At 40.0% G+C, this 23,000-nt stretch overlaps 3 protein-coding genes across 4 annotated transcripts; all 3 read right to left on the bottom strand.

Annotated features, from left to right (window-relative positions):
* On the bottom strand, positions 1–6,515 carry LOC135605419 (uncharacterized). Of its 2 annotated transcripts, none has more exons than XM_065095481.1 (7): positions 6,266–6,515; positions 5,960–6,164; positions 5,231–5,432; positions 4,823–5,016; positions 4,329–4,482; positions 1,633–1,797; positions 1–738 (listed from the first exon to the last, which is right to left on the bottom strand). In XM_065095481.1, exons 1-7 carry the CDS (start codon positions 6,501–6,503, stop codon positions 292–294), a joined length of 1,605 nt encoding a protein of 534 aa, XP_064951553.1. In that variant the 5' UTR covers positions 6,504–6,515; the 3' UTR covers positions 1–291. The 2 variants fall into 2 exon arrangements, with proteins under 2 accessions (XP_064951553.1, XP_064951554.1); XM_065095482.1 differs by lacking the exon at positions 1–738 and adding an exon at positions 4,083–4,170 and having other exon boundaries at positions 1,639–1,797; positions 6,266–6,514.
* Positions 6,516–13,838: 7,323 nt separating this feature from the next.
* On the bottom strand, positions 13,839–14,753 carry LOC135604957 (chaperone protein dnaJ 8, chloroplastic-like). The gene is made up of 3 exons (XM_065094608.1): positions 14,532–14,753; positions 14,176–14,244; positions 13,839–14,042 (listed from the first exon to the last, which is right to left on the bottom strand). Exons 1-3 carry the CDS (start codon positions 14,724–14,726, stop codon positions 13,866–13,868), a joined length of 441 nt encoding a protein of 146 aa, XP_064950680.1. The 5' UTR covers positions 14,727–14,753; the 3' UTR covers positions 13,839–13,865.
* Positions 14,754–18,538: 3,785 nt separating this feature from the next.
* Positions 18,539–20,826, bottom strand: LOC103972355 (heptahelical transmembrane protein ADIPOR2-like). The gene is made up of 4 exons (XM_009386665.3): positions 20,475–20,826; positions 20,293–20,391; positions 20,170–20,212; positions 18,539–19,470 (listed from the first exon to the last, which is right to left on the bottom strand). The coding sequence occupies exons 1-4, from the start codon at positions 20,717–20,719 to the stop codon at positions 18,778–18,780; spliced, it is 1,080 nt and encodes a 359-aa protein (XP_009384940.1). The 5' UTR covers positions 20,720–20,826; the 3' UTR covers positions 18,539–18,777.
* Between the last annotated feature and the right edge of the window lie 2,174 nt (positions 20,827–23,000).

The raw sequence follows: 23,000 nt of genomic DNA, 5'->3' as shown, positions 1-23,000 counted from the left end.
TGATATAAACTTTCATGAACTTTATTAAGTACTACACATCCAGGGTGGTTGCATAAGAAACCTCGTGGCATTTGCATTGTGTCTAATCATTCTAAGTCAACAACATCACAAATTCCAAAGACGATTTATAAAATCCAGTTGGGTGTGGCCTTGAATATGATAGAAAGACTTCTGCACGGGCATGATCGGTTAAGAACTAGATCGGTGACACTGAAATGGCTGTTAAATGTGTCTCAACTGAAGCAACAGTGAGTGCGGCTAGAGAACACTTGGTAGCTAGCCTTTGCAACCTTAATATGAAGATAGTAATGGCTCAACTGGAACAGCATATGGTGAGTTCCAATCTGCATCGAATATCTCTTGCAACTGTCCTACAAGGGCAGGATGGTATGTTCCAAAGCTGACACCTGCTGTCGTGTAGAAGTAATCCCATATAAGATTGCTGGTTCCGATGTGTGCGCGAACATCACTGACAGCATATTTGCCATGGTTGACACGAGTATAACCAGGATACACACTTCCAGTAGCATTTTTCTTTGATAATGCAGCTCCAGTTTTCTCATAACCAGGCACCTTGTAGTACTTGATATTAACTTGACCTCGACAGTGGTTTCGCTTAGAAGATAGGCATAGAACATTAGAGTATAGGAGGGACTTCAGATATTGATCTGTGCTCTCAATAAAGTGTGTCCAATAGGCTACTAGTATGTTGACTGTTGCATGCTTTGAGAAAATGACCTGTTTTCAGATGCTCTTTTAGACAACAATCATGTGAAACGACTTGTTAAGATTATGTGTAATTTAGAATTTAAAGAGAAAATTAACAGAAAGATCACAATAAAAAGATCATTTCTTACCTTATTATCTCCAGATTGTGAGCTATGACCCATCACATAAGATGTAAATATCAAAGATGAACAGTTCATTTATAAACTTATAGCCTAACAGTGAAAAAATGTCGCAGAATTCTCCAATACAAGAGAAGTGAAGCAACAAGTGCATATATATATGTGCAGATTATCTTCCCATTTAATGATGGAACTAGCCCAAATTATTATGATTGATATGCTATGTGGCTTCAAATTACTGTCCCAAACATGGAAATGCATGAAGAGGTATAGGCCAAAGAATAGAAATAATTATCATCATAAAAGTCAACTCGGGTGAAAGCAACACAGGGATTCTCCTCCAAGTAAACAAGAAAGTTGTATCTCTGCTAGATTTTTGAAATTTTTATCTTTCTTCTTTTACCTTATGCAAATCAATATATACCAAAAATAAATCTTAACTTCCAGCACTGTGTCTAGCTGCCGGTTTTGAGTTTCAAAGGACCATGCATGTGATTTTATTTTTTCCCATATCTCATTACGATAAACTAAGCCAAAAAATAACAATTAAGTAATAGAATGCTTGGTGAAAATGATGTTAAGAATTAAAATAATTGCTTGACCATATCAATTCTTCTAATTTATTTAAACCTAATTCCCAGATTTTTCATCAAAATTCAGGCCATAATATCTGAATAAGGAACTAGTATTGCAATGTGCACCAAATTGAGAATCCCTCAACTCCAGTATAGAGTAAATATCAAACCAAGACACTAAATTGCATAATGAAGGCTTGATTATTCACCTCTGATATTGCAGATGAGAGGGAGGGCCAGTAGACAGTTTGTTTTAGATATTGTGATTGACCAAGCCAATCCATGGTACTAATCCTAACAATTCCTCCAAATCGTACAGATTTGATCGTCTCCACCCATCCTTGTTCATCAGCCTGGAACTTACCAAATGAAAGCTGCATGATGTATGTCAACAAAGAAATAAAGAATCAATACAAGATACCAGAAAAAAAATATTTTGTATGTTCTCATCATATGCAAGAGATATAGGAACAACATCTATTATTGGAGATGAGCAAGATGTTTATGGAGGGAAAATTCATACAGTTGTAGAGCTTGTTATATCTTAAGTGAACGGCCCAGAAGCATCTGGTCAATCCCCAAAAAATATCTGGGTTTCACAATCGTTCTCTACTAGTCCCAATATGGTGGCCATGTGGAATCAGATTCAACTGAACCTGCGAACTATGAGTATGCCCAGAATTTCTGGGTTAAACAATCAGAGCCAATTGGAACCAATGGATAGCTTTTATAGAAGGTATATACCCAATCAAATCTTGCAAACTATTACATGAAATAAAATGATTTAATGTAATTTGGATGTTTACAAAAAGACCTCCAAATCCATTAATTTGGTGAGATAAGTTTATTTAAATTATCAACATGAGGGTAAAGGAAGACCAAACAATGATTCGATGGCTCGTAATCTGACTAGTGATATTGTATTTAGTCGAGCTCAATTGCAAGATACTGAATAATTGAAACTACAAATAAACTGATGATAGCACTTTGACTTGTTTTATATTGTTTGAATTAAACTGGATAGTTTTGTTATACAAATCCCTCAGTATCCTCTTGTGACTTCTGTAGAAGGATCATGTTTATGTGACGAGATACAAATATCAATTTCAAAATTCATTAAAAAATCAAGCTTCCTGTATGTGATACATGAAAACTAATACAAACAGCAGTAAAAACAATCCTGATAGAAGCACCCATTGCAACTAAAATTAGAATGCAAGACGAACAAGTACGAACAAAAAATGGGCAGCTAATAAGCTCATTTAGTCCCTGAATATAAGTGCTTGAGAGGTCCAAGCAACAACATACCTTAATATACATAATATTAACTTGTTCCTGTTCTAGACAACTATTGTGTGTAATCCAGCAATTATCATTCCAGAAACAAAGCTTTATGCAAAACAACAAAAAGCATATGCTATGAACAGTAAAACAAATATCCTACTTCTATAAATGACTTTTAATCTCTCAAATCAATTAACAGGTAGGCTGAAACAACTCTTGAAGCACAAACATGACTCCATAAAATGTAAGTGACGAATCTAGGCCCTCAATGTCTCTGGAGATATGATTAAGGCCTTGAAAAAATGGCTACAATTATACTTGCTGATGGCTTTTATTCTGTCAAAATTAAATTAAGAAGGGACTGTGACAAACCTTAAGCAAATATTAGAAGAATAATTTACTGAATGTTGCAGTTCCCAATCTCCTAAACATAAATAAGCCTCACTCAGTGCTAACTTGACAGAAGCAAGGTTCGTCGTGTTAGGTACTAGATCCATCTCGGCAATCTATCAAACTGCTATGTACAGATCAATGTCAGTGTACCGACACATGGTATGCTGGTATGCGCTTGTGTTTCGATGAGAAGGAAAAGGAAGGAGAAGAGGAAGGGCGATGGAGGAACAAAGAAGGAAGAAGAGGAAGCAATGGAGAAGGAAGAAGAAGAAAGCAGAGGTGGGGAAGAAGCAACAGCAGCGTAACTGGGAAGCAACAACAACAGCGGCGAGGCAGCAATGGCAGCAGCTGTAGCAGCAGCAGCATTGTATGCGAGAAGTGGGCTGGCATTCGCGAGCCCTAATTTGTTTTTTTAACGCCAACTTGGACAGGACCCCACCATTTTTATGATTATTATTATTATTATTATTTTAACCAGACCGTCCGAAACAAGGGTGGTCCACGTATTGGCCCACACATGGATCGGTATGTGCTGCTCATACCGTACCGTTTCAGGTGGTACAGCAGTCCTTGGACAGAAGTATAACATAATTCACATAAATATTTGTCTTTTCATGATTATGTACATCACATCTATCTACAAAATCAAGTGTAACATTAGCAAGTAATATGTCACTACTTTCTCTAAAAAAATTATACTCTTCTATGATGCATGCATTCCTTAAAAAGCTGTTGATACCATCTCACTACAATTGCTTAACATGAAACTTTGTGTTTCTTCTAAAGATCATAGACAGGTCATAACGTTAGGTAGCTATATTTTTAGCTGGCTATGCCAGACCCAGGGAATATAGCTACAATGGAATATGCAGTAACAGGAATCTCATTAATGAAGATATCATATGAGAAAACATGGCCACAAGGAGAGTTGATATGCTATAACTGAACACTGAGATAATTGGGAATTCAAATAGGATTTAACCATTAAACATCAGAGCAGCAAAATTCGGAACCCGCAAATCACATCTAGATGGGCCAATGGGAGCCTGAGATGCACAGTTGGGATACTCCTATGACAGGAGAATTATCATATCAGCAAAGCTGCTTCATCAGGACAATATTAAATTATACAAAAAAAATTCATCAAGCAACCATCTTTTTAGTGTGTTTACAGAATATTTACAACTTGAGAAACATGTTACGATGAAGAAGAGCTTAGAAACTTCACCTCTGGTGGTGCAAACGAAAGGTAGCTTGAATGATGTGACGTAGATGAAAAATTGGTTCCTGGAGTCTCAAATGGAATATGGAACATAAAGGGATCTGACAAGGCTGGATAGCCATTCACGTGAGGAATCTCAACAGAAAGAGGAAGTGGTGACCTGTTGATACAAAGAAAATTGGCACAAAACTTCATACACAACCTGAATAATATTTCTTCTGCATGTTCTATTTTCAAAGAAATATCTTACCAGAAGACCTTAAGGAACATAAGAGCGATATTATATATGAAGGCATTCATATGACACATTGTCATTAGGTATTATTTAATCGGAAAAAGCGGCACGTAGAATTTTAAAGTACACTGAAAAACTGTAGTACCCTAAAAAAATGCACATGAATTGCAGGACATGGCACGAGATAGTACACAATTCACCACCCACCAAGGCCTAAAATAATGTTTGAACAATATTACATGTTAAGCAAGTTTGAACCATATACCTGCATCTCTCCTTTTTGCGGATGAAATGTGACCAGCAAGGCATTTTTCTTTTAGCTTGCCATTGTTTATCCCAAACATTCTTTGTGTAGGCTGTTGAATTGAGAGAGGAAAGTGTCCACAGGTTGTTAAAATAGATCTCGAGCCTTCTGGCTATATCAGGACAGCCAACAAGATAAATGCCAACCTCTTTCACCTAGATAAGAGTTTGAATTTTGGAGAGCAAGTTAGTCAAGCAAATATTAATATATTAATTCTGGCTACTGTATCCAAGGAAAGATTATTCATCTTATAGTTAAAGAAATGAAGACGATAACCAAATACCTAATATGAAAGTTCAATACAACAACCAAATTGAAGTTTGCCGAGAAAAATATAACTATGCCACATATTTGATTGCATATAAGAACCTGGGTTAGAGATTTCCAATCATTATTAGCTGATCCAATATACATGTCCTTGCCATCAGATATCCAGACTTTCGCATGGACAATGCCAGATCCCCACCAATCACCAAGCAGCAAGGTCACATTCTGTACGTTCGATCTTCCTGAAGCAAGGTCAGCTGACTCTTGATCAAAGTCCGGAGAAAATCCAGAGTGCTGAATGATCCTAAATGTAAAGCAATGTTATCAAGAATCAATGAAAATCTTCCACAGAACAAGATGGATGACTTTGCCAAGAAATCATTGTTGACAAAGTTTACAGATTGTTCATTAACAGACAGTTGAAAACCATCTTTTAGAAAGTCATACCCCCATCATGCTGTGTGTCCAATATTCCCTAAAAAATTCATTGTTCGTTATGAACCTTCTAACTGCTGTATACCTTTTACACAATCTCCATGGCTTTTAAAATATAAAAACTTAGCCAAGAAGCATTAACAGAGCTGAAGGAACATTCAAGACTGACATAAAATCAGGCTAGCTAATTTGATCATATTTCACCACCGTTAATAGTAGTTCAGGTTGTCAAAGCAAATCTTTTTAGCATTTCAATTATTCCAAATATGCCTAAACTGTTTTTGCATTCTACACTCTTCCACCTTCTAAAATGCACCGAAATACCACATCTAAATCACCAGATTAACTCTTTAACAGGAAAAGAACCAGTTCACATTGGAACGCTAAGATGCTTACCTGAGACTAACGTTCCGATCGGCGGCATCCTCCAAAGACGTGTAAACGGCACGCCCTTCATCCGCTCCGAACTTCTTCATGTCCACCGCCGAGTATCCATAATCCCCTGATTTGGGATTGCCGGGTTGCGCCAGAAGCTGCCAATACTGCGCGATTATATCCAACCTCTCGGTGGCGTTCCCCGCCAGCCACCGCATCACCTCCCCTGCGACGGTCCAAGAGAGATCACCGTTCATGTATCCAACCCTAGATCAAGAAACCAACCAAAGACGGCCCCAATTATGATTAATTAATTAGGGTTGTCACCAGTGGAGAGCACGCCGGGGACGCGGGGGAGGAGGGGCATGTTGGTGGGGATCGACTGGACGAGCCACGCCTTGCATCGAGGAGAAGCGGCGGCGGTGGCGGCGGCGTCGAGGGCGAGAAGAGGCGAGCAGACCGCGAGGATGGAGAGGAGGGTGAAGGGTGATAAGGGCTTCATCGCGGTCTCTCTCTCTCTCTCTCTCTCTCTCTCTCCTTTAACTCCACGTCTAAGACTCATCATATCGCAGAGTGGTCGAGAAATAGGCAACTATCACGGTAGGGATTCATAATTTTAACACGGCTGGATATTATATACGATGCCATATCAGCATATAATTTTATTGCGATCGGCTATATTGATGGGCGAATTTTTGAAGAAAAAAAATCTTACTTCAAAATGGTCATGAATAACACTCTAACTTTGAAATATAAATATATATATATATATATATAATATTTTTAAAATAATTATTCTACCTTTGTTAACTATTGCCCTCGTCTAATTCCTAATCGTTTTGTCACGAACTTAGTTGGAATTACATGTAAGATATACTTATGTTATCGATCTATAAAGGATAACATAGTTGTAATCTCATCTAAGTCCTGAATAACTTATAAAAAAATGAATTGATTAATTTTAAAAATAAGCGATGAATAAATCTTGACATCTCACAAAGAGTACAGTTTTTATAAGTATTTCATCAAACACTTAGTATGTAAGGGAGAAAGGAGAAAACAGGAACTTTAGAAGGGAAATAAATCATCGCAAGTTCGATTGCTCATTAGGTATTAGGTGCATTGGCAAATTCATGTAAATTTTACGTGCAAACTTGTGAGTCAAATCAACTTCCAACATTACCCAAACCCCCATTCAGCCTTGTGACACCCAAGTAGTTCTAGGGTGTTAAGATGACTATTGTTTTACACCACATCGTAGCCTACAGAAAACAGACAATGACACACAAAAACTAAGCCATTCTAGGGTATTTTTGCCCACTTTGGTGAATAATCATTCTGCAGCTCTGTAAATTATTCCTACTCATAGTTTTCAAGCAAAAAACAAATTAAAACATGTTGCCAAATATATATATAGGCAAACAAAAGCAACAAACGATTTATAGACGAAGGTGTTGCGAGATATGCGATAATCGTTTGTGATATTCTCCCCAATTTAAATGGTTGACACCCTCATCAATGCTTACTAATAGGTTTTATAACTACTTTTTCATGCCATGGGGCATCTTCAAACTCCCAACTAGTTTCTATCCAAGGAGGGCTTTTACTACTTTATGAAGTACTTAATCTGTTTTATTTTATTAGATAATTTTATCTTGTGATCCACTAAAATGGTTTCATCTCGCTTTTCGTATAAGGCCCTGGTGAGGGATAGCCAAGTTGGAATACTTGGGAAGCATCTTACATATTTAAGTGATAGGCTTTTAAGTTACTTGCATGAAAAATATTATGAATTTTGAACTATGCTGATAGTTGCAACTTATAGGAAACATTGTCTACCATACTAATAATTGGGAAGGACTTTTCATAATTGTGCACTAATAAAATGGCTTCATCTCGCTTTTTGTATGAGGTCCTAGTGGGGGATAGCCAAGTTGGAATGCTTAGAAAGCATCTTACGAATCTAAGTGATAGCCTTTTAAGTTACTCGGGTGAAAAATATTATGAATTTTAAGCTATGCCGATAGTTGTAACTTATAGGAAACATTGTCTACCATACTAATAATTGGGAATGACTCCTCGTACTTGTGCACTAGTCTCTTATGTACTTTACGTCTAAAGAATTGGAGTGATATTAGTTAAAGCTTCACTAGCACCAAGTCGTCGACTTTAAACTCTTTGTAGTTACCTTCCCAAATCTGCCAACTTTCTCATCTTTTTAGCCACCTTTTTCAAGTAAGCTGAAGCAATATTTGTATTTTGTATCATTCCTTTGCAAAGTGATATACTAAAGGGCTGCTCCCAGCATAACTGATTACTAAGGCATGAGGAGTTGACTGTTGTTGTTCAACAATTATCCTGAAGGGGTTGTTGTTTGATGTAGAGTTCTACTGTAAGTTGTAAGAGAATTAGACTATATCCAATGACTTCACATAATCTTATTGGTTTGCACTCGCATAGTACCGAATATATTTCTTGAGTATATTTATTCCTCCACTTTAGTCTCTATTTTTAACCAATAAAAGACCCTCTCCATAAAAGCTAATATTTGGTGAATACTCGAACATTCTACCAAAAGGAAATCATGACACTCTTAAAATTTCACACCTCAAATTATCCACTTAGACAATTTTATGTCTTATCTTTTTTTAATTAGTTGCATTAAAGTTATTACTTGGGATTACTATACAGTCCATCTTTGATCCTAGAAAAGAAGTTAAAGTGCAGCTAACTTGTTTGGCCTCCACCTTCTAGTTACATGGCATTTACTAGTTTCACTTTCATACTCAATGCATCAATCATGACTTTTGCCCTTTCTAACTTGTACTTCATTATTGTAACAAATTCAGCTAAGAAGTCCTATACTTACTTTGGGTGATTTTTTTTTAATGTTTGGAAGTAACTCAATGTGATATTATTTGTCCTTAGCATAAATCGCATTCTGAGAAGGTAGTTCTGCTATACTCGTAGACAGTAAATCATTGTTGTTATCTCCTTCTCATGCACTCGATACTACTTCTTAGTTTTATTGAGCTTATGACTCTCGTAGGCCATCGGGTGACCCTCCTGTGTAAGTACTCCCCCAGTAACAAAGTCTGAAGTATCTGTATGAACTTTGAAAGGTTTCCTATAGTATGATAATTTGAGTATCATTTCTTCTAACATATTAGACTTTAGATCTTGGAATGTCACTTCATATTTGTCTAACCATTACCAAAGTTATTTTTTCTTCAACAACTTCACCAATAGAGCTGCACGCTTCGAGTACCTAGCTAAAAAGCATTGATAATAGTTGACGAAACCAAGGAAGGATCTTAACTCTAATACCTTCTTTGGTGTTCGCCACTCTGCCATGGCATGCACCTTCATTTTATCCATCTGAATAGATTCTCCATCGATTTAGTGTCCCAATAATAAAATCTTCGTATAGAGAAAGTAACACTTTTCTCTTTTCATGAATAAAGTGTTTACCCTGAGAATCTTGAAAATTATTCGAATGCGTTTGACATGCACCTCAAGTGTTTGGCTATAGATAATGATATCATCCAAGTAGATGATCATAAATTTGTCTAGATACTTCTTGAATAGTTTATTTATGAGAGTGCAAAATATGACATGAGCATTATTTAAGCTGAAAGGCATCACCAAGGACTCAAACGCTCCATACCTGATCACACGGATAGTCTTTGCTTCATTGTCTTGAGCTATATGCACATATCAATACCCTGATCGAAGGTCGAGTTTGGAGAAATACTTTGTCTTGCCCAGTTAGTTAAACAAGTCCATGATGAGCAGAATATGATACTTATTCTTTATCGTCGCCTTGTTTAGAGTCCAATAGTTAAAACATAGTCAGATGCTCTCATCTTATTTCTTTTGAAAGAGATTTGGAGCTTCAAATTGTGCTTTAGAACTACGGATAAAACCACTACTAACCAACTCATTTAGTTGCTTCCTGAGCTCTACCAACTCTAGAAGGGCTATGTGGTATGGTAGTTTACTGGAGGCTTCACTCTTGACTCTAGCAAGATTAGTGATTCATGCCTCTGTATGGTGATAGAGTTTTCGATAACTCGAGTGGCATAGCCACAAAAACTAATTTGCCTTTCTACACCCTCTTCTTTAGTTATAGAATCGATATTTATTATTGGTCCTTAGTTTCTTTTTGAAAAATTAGAATCACATAGGTGTCATCAGCTCCCATCAAACATAAGGAGTTTAAGAACAACATTGGCATCAACTTTGTTATATGTATGAACTTCATTTTGAAGATTACTTGAAAGTTGTATAGCGGCATTGCTATCATGTTTGTGCTTCCACTCTAAATCTCGATTTTGATACGAACCCTCTTTGCCATCTCGGAGATTTGCTTAGCTTCTGAGTTCACAGCCTTCATCTGACTTAGGCTCTTCTCTAGGTTTAACCCAAGTTCCCTTGCTTTCAATTGGTAATGAAATTATGGATAGTGACCATATCTACTATCGCACGGGTTGTTTAAACATATAGCTTGATGTCCACATACATCAGCTTGCTACTACCTACTTTATATTATTTTATCTTCATATTCTCCCCCACTTGACCCTGTAACGTGTTCAACAAATGCATTGCTTCCATTCAGGATCTTTGCGACTCCTCATCGTCATTATTGGATTCTAAACTACTCGAACTAAGGACAATGACTTTGTCCTTATCCGATCTAAGGAGATAAATTGATACTTTGAACACATTTAGTGCTTTCTTTTATGAACACTCTCTCACCATATGTGATCCTCTACATAAGAAGCATCCATCATATTTTTAGGCCTTGCCTTTTGAAGTTGACCCTTTATGGGAACTCTTTTTCTTTTACTTAATTACAGACTTCCTCACTCGAGAATACTTAGATGAGTGATTTTTTGAAGATTGTTTCTTTTGTCATAAATCCTCTAAGGAAACAAAGTCGGTGAGTCTTTCTATAGTTGTAATTTTCCTGACCAAATCTGTAATATTTCTTCGATATAGTTCCTGTTGTGCCCACGAATTAAGGCCATCAAGGAAGATGAATAACTTATCCTTCTCGGACATATCTTATATGTCTACCATCAACACTAAAAATTATTTTATATAGTTTTGAATGAAAGTGTTTTGGTGAAGTTGTCTCGACTTCCTTCTTACAACGAACATAGTATTCACGAGTAGAAATTGAGTTCTCAACTCTCACTTCAAGTCCTCCTAAGTGTTCACTCGACACTGACCTTATTGGATATTTTTTTAATGTGTTTACCATCAAAATTTTACATCTCTGTTCAAATAGATTATTGTTATTGAAACTTTAATTTCTTTAGAATCGAGCCTCATAGCTTGAAAGTATTATTCCATATCGAACAAAAAATTCTCGAACTCCTTTACATCCTTAGCACCCCTATAGCAATGTAGCTTGAGTGCTCTCAAACTTTATGGTGGAGTAACATAGGTGTTGCTCGCTCCCACATTTAGATCCCTCATGAGCAACATGATCTTAGACATGAGTTTTGTTATAACTTCATGTAGATATTATATGGAGTCATTGGTATCTTCCATCAATCAATCTACTTAGGACTCAACCTTATTAATCTATGATTTCACCTTCTCTTATGAGTTCTTTACCATAAGAAGTTATCGTTGGCCTTAGTAGAGTTCATCTGGACTCGCTTCAAGAATATTAATGTGGGTTTCTATAATTATAAGCCTCTCCTTAGTTTTTCTTTTTAATTGGTGCTCTAGATTGTGATTCCTCCGCTCGCAAAGAATATCTAACTTCACACTCATCATTTTTGCTATCGCGCTCCTCTTGAGTAGCTCTAATAACTTGAAAGCGAGTTTGCATTTACAACCCACCTACAATTGCTTGGGATAATGGTATGATTTGTCTCATTTTACTTGATTCACTATGGTGCTTCATCATAGTGGTATTGTAAACTTTTGCTATTTACTCGAATTGCTTGCTCACTCTAATACTATAATATTATAAACTTAGCTGGAATTACCTAAATCATGAGATACACATGCATTGACAATCTCGTTCAGGTCCCAAAGGATATATAAAATAGCAAATTAATTAGTTCTAGAAACAAGCAATGGACAACTCTCAATATCTCACAAAGGGGTAGCTTTACAAGCAATTCAGCAAATACTTTATGTGAAAAAGAAAAAAGAGAGGAAGAGGACTTTAGAAGTCAAACGAACAATCGTAAGTCCACAAATAATTGCTTATCGAGTGTCAGGTGCATTGGCAAGTTCCCATAGGTTTTATGTGCTATGTGTTCAACGCCCAATATTACCCTAAACCCTCATCCAGTCCTGCGACAACCGAGTAATTCTAAGGTGCTGAGATTATTGATATTTTGTACAACACCACAATATGTAGAAAACAAGTCATGACATGCAAAAACTATATCATTTTAGGATAGTTTTGCCCATTCTGATGATTGATCACTTTGTAGCCTTGTAAACTATTCATGCTCAGTTTTCAAGCAAAAACATATAAAATATAGCAAAACACGTTTCAAAGCATATGTACAAGCAAACAAAAGCGACGAACGATACGTAAATGAAAGTATTGTAGGTGTGTGACAATCGTTCATGATAGTCTGGCTATGCCTCTACCCCGTCGACTGCCCCATTCCACTATGAATAATTGCATGTTGCTCGTAGTGTAGCCATGCGAGGAGGCAACCAACAGTGGAGGTCTCGCCCCTGTTGGGCCCTAATAGCTACCTCCCCTCTCATTTCTTCCATTGGACTGGTTATCTACAACCCTCACGCAACGAGGGAGCACAAGGGCCGTCATCACCTCCTTCTTGAGAAACGCAAGAGCAAGGCCAATGAGTTTCACAGAGGTGACGATAGCCCTCACACCTCCTCCTTCCTTGCATGAGGGCTATGGGCAATAAATCCGACATAGCAAAAGGGAGGAGAGACAATTGTTGGGGTTCGACGAGAGCACAAAAGTGACGACGAAAACGGCATAGGATGACGTTTTACGATGGAGGGGTTCTCAAAAATTAAGATGTTTTACAAGAATTCTTAAAATTAATTTTTTTTAAAAAAATTAGCCTTAAATATATTTAATTTTTTACTAATATTTTATAATATCATCATGATTTTTAATCATTCAATGGATATAGTCTAATATATACAAATATAATATTTAAAGAAAATTTATAAAATTAAAAAATTACTTTCCTCTTGCATACAAGAAGTTGTTGTGATGTCCGTATGACACTAATACTAATTAGGTGTGATTTCCATGCAACACTAATACTAATTATTCCATCATCACGTGTATTTTTTCCTCTTCTAATTATAAATTTTGAATCACATCCTCTAAAAAAAATCTTTCTTTCTTCCCTCGTCAAGCAACACTTGCAAAAAGAGTCTCGAATTAATTTTGTGATATCGAATTGATCAAAATTGATCATATTAATTTTATTTTTTTATTTTTACTTATCTCTAAATATCACTTACACTAAATATATAAAAATTCTTTTCATTTTATTCCTACCAAACTAATTTACAATTGAAAATATTTTTTTTCGAAGATTTACGGATGTGAAAATTTTGACTGATCATCATACTTACCTTTTAAAAAAATTTAAAAAAAACTTAAACTTTTTCACCTTTCCAAATAGCACAACACATTATCTTAACATTTTCACATCCCTCAAATAAAAGCATATTACAATCATATATGCGTAATTAGAATGTTGTAAGCGTAGATCATGGAATAAATAATTTGTAGAAAAGTCATTTGATATAACCCGATTGCAAACAAATGTAATTTGATAAATCCAAGTCATAATATGCAGAGACATCCAACGCAGTTGAAAGGTCGGGAAGAGATTATGTACACGATTTCTACAAAAGAAGAGTAAAATCACAAGAATCAAAGGAGGGAGAGAGAGGTTGTTCATATGTAAGGGTTGATGTGGGAAGAGTAGTCTCCGGTGGTGCTCGCCCCTTCCCACCCCATCCATTCCTCCCACAAATCCCGGTTTGGGTCATACATTTCCGTCGTCAACTCATCGGCGCCGACGTCGTCACTCCAGTCCTGCTCCTTGGATCGTCTAAAGCTGTTCATCACCATCTGATACGATCCATGACAAATATGTCCATAAAAAATCCACCTTTTTCTCACGAAGATCCAGTCGATACTGGAAACTAATGGTTACTAAATCCGGATTGGCATCAAACGGTTCTACCAAACAGTGATGACTTACATGATATGCTTCATTAATCTGATGGAACTCTACACTGGAATTGCCACCTTTGCAGACGTCTGGATGGTACTGCATTAAGAAGCACACCTTCCTTCGATCAGCGACATTAGAATTCAAACATCAAAACACAGATAGATTAGATTATTAACTGATGATAATTCTGGAAATACGAACGCATAAATGTTCCCAAAACCTATCGATCGAATCAAAACCGCTTTTTTCAAGCAAATTTCATAAGTAGCATCATCCAAATTCCTCTGTTTTCCGAATAAGCCGAAGAAAAGGCACGACTTTGGCCAATCGGATCACAGCAATCGACGGGGTAAACGAAATTTCTAAGGAGAGAAAGGAGGCACCTGAAGAGCGAGGCGCCTGAAGGCCTTCTTCACCTCTTGCTCCGACGCCCCGGGTTGGATCTTCAGCGTCCGGTACTGTTCCATCAGATTCTTGGTGGCGGCACACCTCACGTTGCCGCCACTCCTCTTCGTCTTCAACACCGGCCTCTTACCGGCGCAAAAACCAACCCCCGACGGCGCACCCATCGATGCCATTATCTCACGCAAAAGTTCTCAAGAGCGTCTTTCCTCTCCGCAACAACGGGAAGCGATACGAGGAATGCGTCGCTACCGGTCTTAATATACGGAGAGACGGGAGGACAACACGTCCTCGTCCGTCGTCCTTTATCTCTCGTACGCGACACTCCCCCTGGTTTACTCAGAAGCGCACCCCTGACACGAAGTGTGGGTCCCATCCGAACGATGTAACAGATTGGTTGCGTCTGCTGGGTTCGACCTTTGACAGTAGCCACGTCAGATTTTAGAGGATCATCCCTCCTCCGCCTTTTTGGACCGCCGTACGATTTGGCGGATGTGGTCAACTTTGGCACACGTGTGCGGTGGATCCCATTTTGGTTTCTCCCGGTCTCCGTTATACTTGGATAAAATAGGATAAGGGTAGAGAGCATGGAAATGGATAACCGATAAATTTGTACAGTGGCGTTTATTTTTCTTTGACTTGATCAGTGTTACTTTTCGGATGAAATAGAATCATATGAATTAGGGAATGTTTGTAGTGATCGAACCTTTCTTTTTTTCTAAACAATGATTTTTTTTTTTTGTAAATAAAAGATTTACCAATATAGGTTAGTCATTTCCTTGTTGGGTAAGTCTTAAGTAGGAAATGGATACGCAGTGGATATCTATTTCCTTATTCGTGTGGTTGGATATGCTACTGATAAGATTAATTAATCAATTATTTATTAATGTTCAAATTTTAATGATTGGTTTCCTCCTTTAGGATACGATGGCATTAAATTAAATGCAATGCGTGACGGTGCAGCCATTTTTTGATAATTTTATATAATTATTCTCGTGAATTAATTTTCATGAGTAATGTCTTTCTTTGCTCACCGCATCGGATGTTGTCTTAATATCCTCTTTCTCTTTCGACATCTTCCTTGAGTGGCCTCTTTCTATTAAGTATTTGATTTTATCTCGTCTCAACTTTGATAAGTTCATGACTCTTGTTTGTACTCATCGAAACTATTGTTATTTTGTATGATACTAATAACATCTTTATGATATTGATCATTCGAATGTTTAGAGATTACGAGTATATGGTCCTTTTAGACTCATATAAATTCTTAATACATATCTTTCGGCTTCGAGCTACGACTAAAGGGATTCTTCATATTGTAATCAATATAACAATTCCTCGACTCGACGAGTGAAGTAATATTCTCGTATTGGATGTGGAGGGTGTGTCCATCCATCATCCTCTTCTCTTATCATTCATCCTCAACTCGTTGCCAATTAAACATGATCAAAAGGATAAAAAATTGATACTATAAATATTGGGCCTTATAGTACTAAATTCTTATGAGCCTTAATTATCATCATGCTCATCCATTTGGCCAACACGAGTTGCATGATCCCCCTTATCATTATATAGTCTACAATGAAAGTGATACTCTACTTTAAAACTCAAGCTCAACATTAGGGGGTCTTTTGTAGATATGAGATAATAAACTACCTAGTTATCATATTATCATCTTGTCTTATTGAGTAAATAATAACCATAGAGCCCTATGTCACTCGATTAGCTAAGGATGGGCCAAGATGATTAACCCTCGATGGTGGTAGAGGGGTTGATCCATTTTCCCCTACATTTAGCATCAATGCTCCCTTCTTCCGTAGGCACTAACTAACTATCCTTTCTCCTCGATGAGAGGGGCTTGGTGGATATATTTTTATAGCAGGTGATGGTCTCGACTACAAGGGTTTAGGGAGTTTTCTCTAGGGTTTTACTAATCTTGTCAATCATCTTAAAGTATGTCATTGAAAAATATAACAAGAAGACAATGTGTATATTAAAAAAAAAGAAAAAAATAAAAAAAAATAAAGGATAGAAGTCTCATTCTTGACCTAACTACAGTAAGTTGAAGCTCACTGATCTCAATGATGATGATCGAGTTGGATAAAAATTTTAGGTAAGCTAAATTTTATTGGCATTAGCAAACTTTTGGTGGCCTATAAGATTTTTATAAAAAAATCATTATGTATAGCCCTTATTAAAGCTCGAGGTCAATAAATCTTATATTCAAAGTTTAAATGCATGTGAGAAATTGCGAAAGGCTTAAGACCTACTTTTGTATGAGTCGATCAATCAAGTATCATTTGGTTTCATCGTTTGACTCTGTACCCCCAATAAATTTTATTGATAGTTGACTTGGTGCATATTGATCAATCAAAGAAGACCGAACAAGCAATCCCCTTTAGGCTAGATGATTTGACTAATATGTAATATTAAAGTTCTTGATTATCTAAAGAATAAATCATTTCTTAACATGATTAGATTTAGTCATAAAATAAGAATTATTTCATAATATATTCAAAATTTGATCTAAAATAATTATCGTCAATAAAACATTTTGCCAAGAAAAAACATTTTGCGTATCTTAATATGATGATCAAACTTGGTGATAAAACATTTTCTACATTTTGTTATGACCAATTCTAACATAGAGCATCTACTAATCCTCTCAAGTCAAAATAATGCCAAGAAAAAATTATGGAATTTGATTAGACAAAAGTGTCCATCAATAAAGATATTATGTCCTAACATTCTCCTTCTAACAAAAACACATAAAGAGGGGATATATGACAAGAAGAATATGACATGTGGATGATCAAATGTCATGTTATCACCAACCAAAACACTTAATCAGCTTGATGTGTTTATCGAACACCTCATGCAATCAACACATGTCATAGCTGCTCTTTGTATCCGAGTAATGCTCAATAACTCTGCATGGCTTCTCTTACAAATTAATTCATGTTGAGCATCGCCTTTGAGCCTTTTTGCAACCCTAATACGAGGCTTAGCCTGTGGTTTATTGGAGCCTAATGATTGTGACCCTCTTGCGACCTCCCTCGTGGCCTTTTATGACCCAATAATGACGGACACAATGGTCGAATGGTCAGTTCAAGCATATTTATCCCCAATTGAAATAATTCATATCCAAATAGGTCATTTAGGATGATTCATCACCAATTTTCATATAAAGTTTGATATCGATTTAGTTTGGTACTATCTAAAATTTGATTCAGTTTAAGTCGATAGGACCAATTCAACTAAAATTCAAACCAAATAAAAGATTGTCATAGGATTGACACCTTATTATTTTTTATATAATTAATAAAATTTAAGATATTTATTGATGTTATTATTAATTATTTGAATGAGATTAATGAAATTCCAATATGATGAAATGTGAGTCAATTACATTGCTATGCTGTGTGTAAGAAGGAATTTCGTGCGTGACCATTTTCCAAGGATCAACAAGATATTTAAATAACTCTACGTTACAATTAATATTTGATAAATATTTTTTTAAATCACATTTTGCCTAAATATTACATTGCAAATGTTCAAATATTTATGCCACCTCAAGATAATATTATCATTTCAACATTTGTAGGATGTTAATATAATTTTTTTAAAATTTAAAATACCCTATGATACTATCTAAAATTATAATATTATCAACAAGATATATATATATATATATATATATATATATATATATATATATATATATATATATATATATATATATATATATATATATAGAGAGAGAGAGAGAGAGAGAGAGAGAGGGGGGGGAGGGTCATACGAAATTTTTTGTAATATTACATTTATTTTATTTTTATTAATTAAAAATATTTGTATTTATTTTTTGAATAAATATTAAAATATTAAAAGGATAAATTTATTATATAATATTTTATAGACTTTTAAAATATAATTTTATCAAACAATGCTTATATTTAAAATATAAATTTTATATATTATTTATTAAATATTTAAATATTTCATGACTATACATTCATTCAAATTATTTTCTTTAAATACATATTAAAAATTCAAATACATTCCGAACCACAACTAACAGCATGAAAGGTAAATTATTAGCACGTCCGAAAGCATGAGAGTGCATCAGGCAAGTGCTGCTGTCAACGAATTGGATCACGACAGCCACAACTCTGACAAGGTACCGCCGAATACCCATCATCGAATCAGCGTTTCGATGGATCACGCAAATCACGAGGCAACGCTTTCAGCATAGAAGGCGCTGCAGGAGGTCATCGACCGGTCCCGCCAGTCGAGCAGCACCGTGGTGGCGGCATAGTGAGTGATCGCCCCGACGAGCACCAGAACGTGGAAGATCTGATGGCTGTGTCCGACGAGATCGAACTCCCCCGGCCACCACCTCTCGGGAATCCTGCTCACGTACACGCCGGCCCCCGAGGCGTAGGCGATGGCCATGGCCAGCTCCAGCCCCAGCACGACGTGGGCCTCCCGATGCTCCCAGTGCAGCCACAAGGCGTGCACGGCGGGTACGACCCCCGAGAAGCCCATGGCGAGGAATAGGGCGGCGCGGAAGGCGCGGAAGCGGGGGGCGCAGAGGGCGGGGGCGAGCAACGTGAAGATGGCGAGGAAGCCGAGGGTGGCGATGATGGAGAGGTAGGCGATGCGGGCGGCGGGGTGGCAAAGGAAGACGTAGTAGATGGGCGGGACGAAGGAGGTGACGATCATGAGCGAGATGCCGGCGTAGTCGAGCCGCCAGAAGAAGAGGTTGAGGCGGCGGGAGTGGCAGGCGAGGAGGTGGGAGACGGCGCTGATGGAGAGGCAGCCCATGGAGCCGAGCAAGAAGACAAGCGTCGGCCATCTCGGCACCACGACGTCACCGGAGGAGGTTGATCTGTTCCATGATGATAGCGTCGCGGAAGATTCCTGATGAGTAAGATCAAAGCCGTTCATATTAGTCCTTGATGCATGTGACATCATAATCTTGTGCAAGCAAACAAATTCCAAATTTTAGCTCACGCCCTTCCCCCAGATGGTGTGGAGAGCCCGTTGTGGGGAAGCATCCTGTTTCCTGTCTCAGGTGAAACAGCTAAGCAACATCACTAAAATGGGACGTGCGGGGGCCCCCGCCAATAAACAACCAACGTGCATGACTCCACCTATGGTCGGGGCACAAAAGATAGGCCGAAACAGGGTAAAACTCAGGGTATCTTACTGCACACAGCATGAATCTGCTCTCCACTGTACTATATAAATAAAGAAGGTACTTAAATTTCATTAAATAGTATTTCCTTCGCATTGGGTCACATTGCCTGCCTTATGCGATGAAGGTCCATTTCAATAAGCCACACCAGACACATCCAATTTAATCACCTTAATCATCTATATATTTAAAGTTGCTTATCTGTAGATTCTGCAGCGTGGTCGGTCAGTTGGCTTATCCCACACCCCATCACCTATCCAGCTAAATTCCAACCAAACGAAGGCACTACGATAGGGTGAGTACTCGGAAAGCGTACTTTGCTTTTGTACGAGGTGATTCTAAGATCTTAGACGGCATTTAAAATTCGAAAACGAGACGACCGAGAAATGAAATTTCATTTTGAATGAATTTGAATTACTTACTGACAGAATATTCCCCGACGCGTTCCACGATCGAACCATCCAACTGCAAAGACGTTTTTTTATTATTAATATACATTCCGAGGGAAAAAAAGGGGATGAAAATGGAATTACGAAAATACCCACGCGGGGAGCCCCGGAACTACCGCGCTGGTGACCTCCTCGATCGCCTCCATCGACCCCGCCACCGTTATGGCGAGGAAGAGGAGGAAGCCGCCCAAATGCCTGGCGAGGAGAAAGGGAAAAAGGGGGTCATTGGCCTTATGACGGCGTGGTGAGGGATCGTTCTGATATACGGCGGTACTTACGTCCACACGTTGAGCGTCTCGTTGTGCCAGGCGAAGGCGCTGAGGAGGGCATCGCGGATCGGCCACTCGGAGCGGTAGTGGTCCAGGATGAACTCGTTGTCCTTGAGGTAATCCGGCAGCTCGTCGTACCGCACGAGAGAGGGGCGGCCACGGGCTCCGGGCCGCTTCCCCTCCGCTGGAGCCGGCGACTCGGCGTTGCGCCTCCCCATCCGACGCCTCCTCGGTTCCGGTACGGACGCCTCCATCGCCTCGTCTCTTCGATCGTCCGAGATCCGAACCAATCGCTTGGCTCTCTCTCGCTCCCTCCCTTCCTCCGTGAAATGGACTCGGGTGCGGAGAGGGCGAGGGGTGGAAAAGCACGGACGCGAGAAAGTAGAAAGAAAGGTAGGTGAAGAATGTATCAGACGTGTCCGGACACGTGGAGGGAGCGCAACTGGGTTTGTAAGGAAATGGGCTGTCCAAGCAGCCTTGGAGGCGATCGATAACGGGGGTTCATCCCATCAATTGCGTGTCTACATAAAAATACGTTTTTTCTCCTAAAACAAAAAAAAAGAAGGCGTTATTTTCGAAAAGAGGTATAGAAATCATCCTTTATTCAAAAAACAACAATAAATCGGGGGGCTATTCAATTTAAATTTTATGCACATTATACCATTTAATGCTTCGTAATAATTGATACACAATTGTTGTTGTAAACAACCCGGAAGCCGTGGCCTCGGGGCCGACACGATTCGGTTCGGATCCGGACGACGGGGATCTCCCGGGGGCATCCCTCGAGCCCGCGGGGTCGGTCTGGTGCGATGGTCCGATCGAGACGGGGTCGTCGTTTCCTCCGGGCAAGAACTCCTCGTCCGCGCGTCCGGCGGGGACCCTCGGCTTTGCACCTACACAAAGGTCGGGTTGGGGTGCTCGGCCCGACCCCTCTGACGATCAAGTTAGCAGATGTGGAGGGGGTTTCAGGAGAAGAAGTGTTTTTGGTATCTCCCCCCCCCCTCTGATGAACGAGATGATATTTATAGAGAAGATTATTGTTGTTTGATGTGCCCACCAGTAGAAGGCAGGCTGGTAGCGTCTGACATGGGCGCTAGCATGGCGTGAAGAACCGAGCCTGAGTAGGCATTAATGCGCCTCGGCCGGTGTTCCGGTTCGATTGACCGAGTGCAGTCGCACCGATCGAGGCATGAGGCGTCGGCTGACGTCAACCGAGTCTTATCATAATTACTATCCTTATCATATTTTCCCCTGGAAAGAAGCTATGCGTCGGTCGTTGTAACGGGAGTCCGAGGCATGGCTTTAGCTTTCAAACGAGCTGGCCGCGCAGGCGCGGTCTCGGGGAGCATGGAACCGAGGAGCCGAGGAGCACGACGAAGGCGGGCTAGCCGCGCGGGTGTGATCTCGGGAAGCATGGAGCCGAGGAGCCGAGGAGCACGACGCAAGCGGGCTAGCCACGCAGGTGTGTCTCGGGAACATGGAGCCGAGGAGCACGACGAAGGCGAGCTGGCCACGCAGGCGTGTCTCGGGAAGCATGGAGCCGAGGAGCCGAGTAGCCGAGGAACATGACGCAGGCAGGCAGACCGCACAGGTGTGGTCTCGGGGGCATGGAGCTGAGGAGCACAGCGCAGGCGGGCTGCAAGCGTGTCTCGGGTCAAGGGGCCGAGGAGCCGAGGAGCACAACGCAGGCGGCCTGGCCGCACAGGTGTGTCCCAGGGAGCATGGAGCCGAGGAGCACGACGCAGGCGAGCTGGCCGCACAAGTGTGTCTCGGGAACATGGAGCCGAGGAGCACGACGCAAGCGGGCAGACCGCGCAAGTGTGGTCTCGGGCATCATGCGGCCGAGGAGCACGACGTAGGCGGACAGTTCGCGCAGGCGTGGTCTCGGGCTAAGAGGCCGCCCTGAGGGGGGCTCGGCAGTCTACGGCCGAGGGATGAGGTTCGGACGGGAAGGCCGCCCTGAGGGGAGCTCGGCAGTCTACGATCGAGGGATATGGCAAAGGCCGAGGGACTCGACTCAGGCGGGCAGGCCGTGCTGAGGTGGACTCGGGCAATCTATGGCCGAGGGGCGTGGCTCGGGCCGAGAGACACGACTCAGGCGGGCAAGCCGCCCTGAGGTGGGCTCGGGCAATCTATGGCCGAGGGGCGTGACTCGGGCCGAGAGACACGACTCAGGTGGGCAAGCTGCGCTAAGGTGGACTCGGGCAGTCTATGGCCGAGGGACGTGGCTCGGGCCGTGGGTCACCCTGAGGGGGGCTTGGCAATCTACAGCCGAGGGACACGACTCAGGCGGGCAGGCCGCGCTGAGGTGGACTCGGCAAGGACACGGCTCAAGCCGAGGAACACGGCTCAGGCGGGCAGGCCACGCTGAGGTAGACTCGGGTAGTCTACGGTCGAGCCATGCAGATTCAGAAGGATTTAGGCCGGGGCTAACCTTGAGCCGAGAGGGGGTCAGGCAGATACTGAACCTTCGCTCGGAAGAGACTGAGGCAGGGCTTAGATTTCTTTTCATGAGGACTACATCGGGTAGCCATC

Source organism: Musa acuminata, chromosome BXJ2-2 (genome assembly GCF_036884655.1).
Source record: "Musa acuminata AAA Group cultivar baxijiao chromosome BXJ2-2, Cavendish_Baxijiao_AAA, whole genome shotgun sequence".
NCBI lineage: Eukaryota > Viridiplantae > Streptophyta > Magnoliopsida > Zingiberales > Musaceae > Musa > Musa acuminata.
Note: the sequence above shows the minus strand (reverse complement) of the source record. Positions and strands in the feature narration are given on the sequence as shown.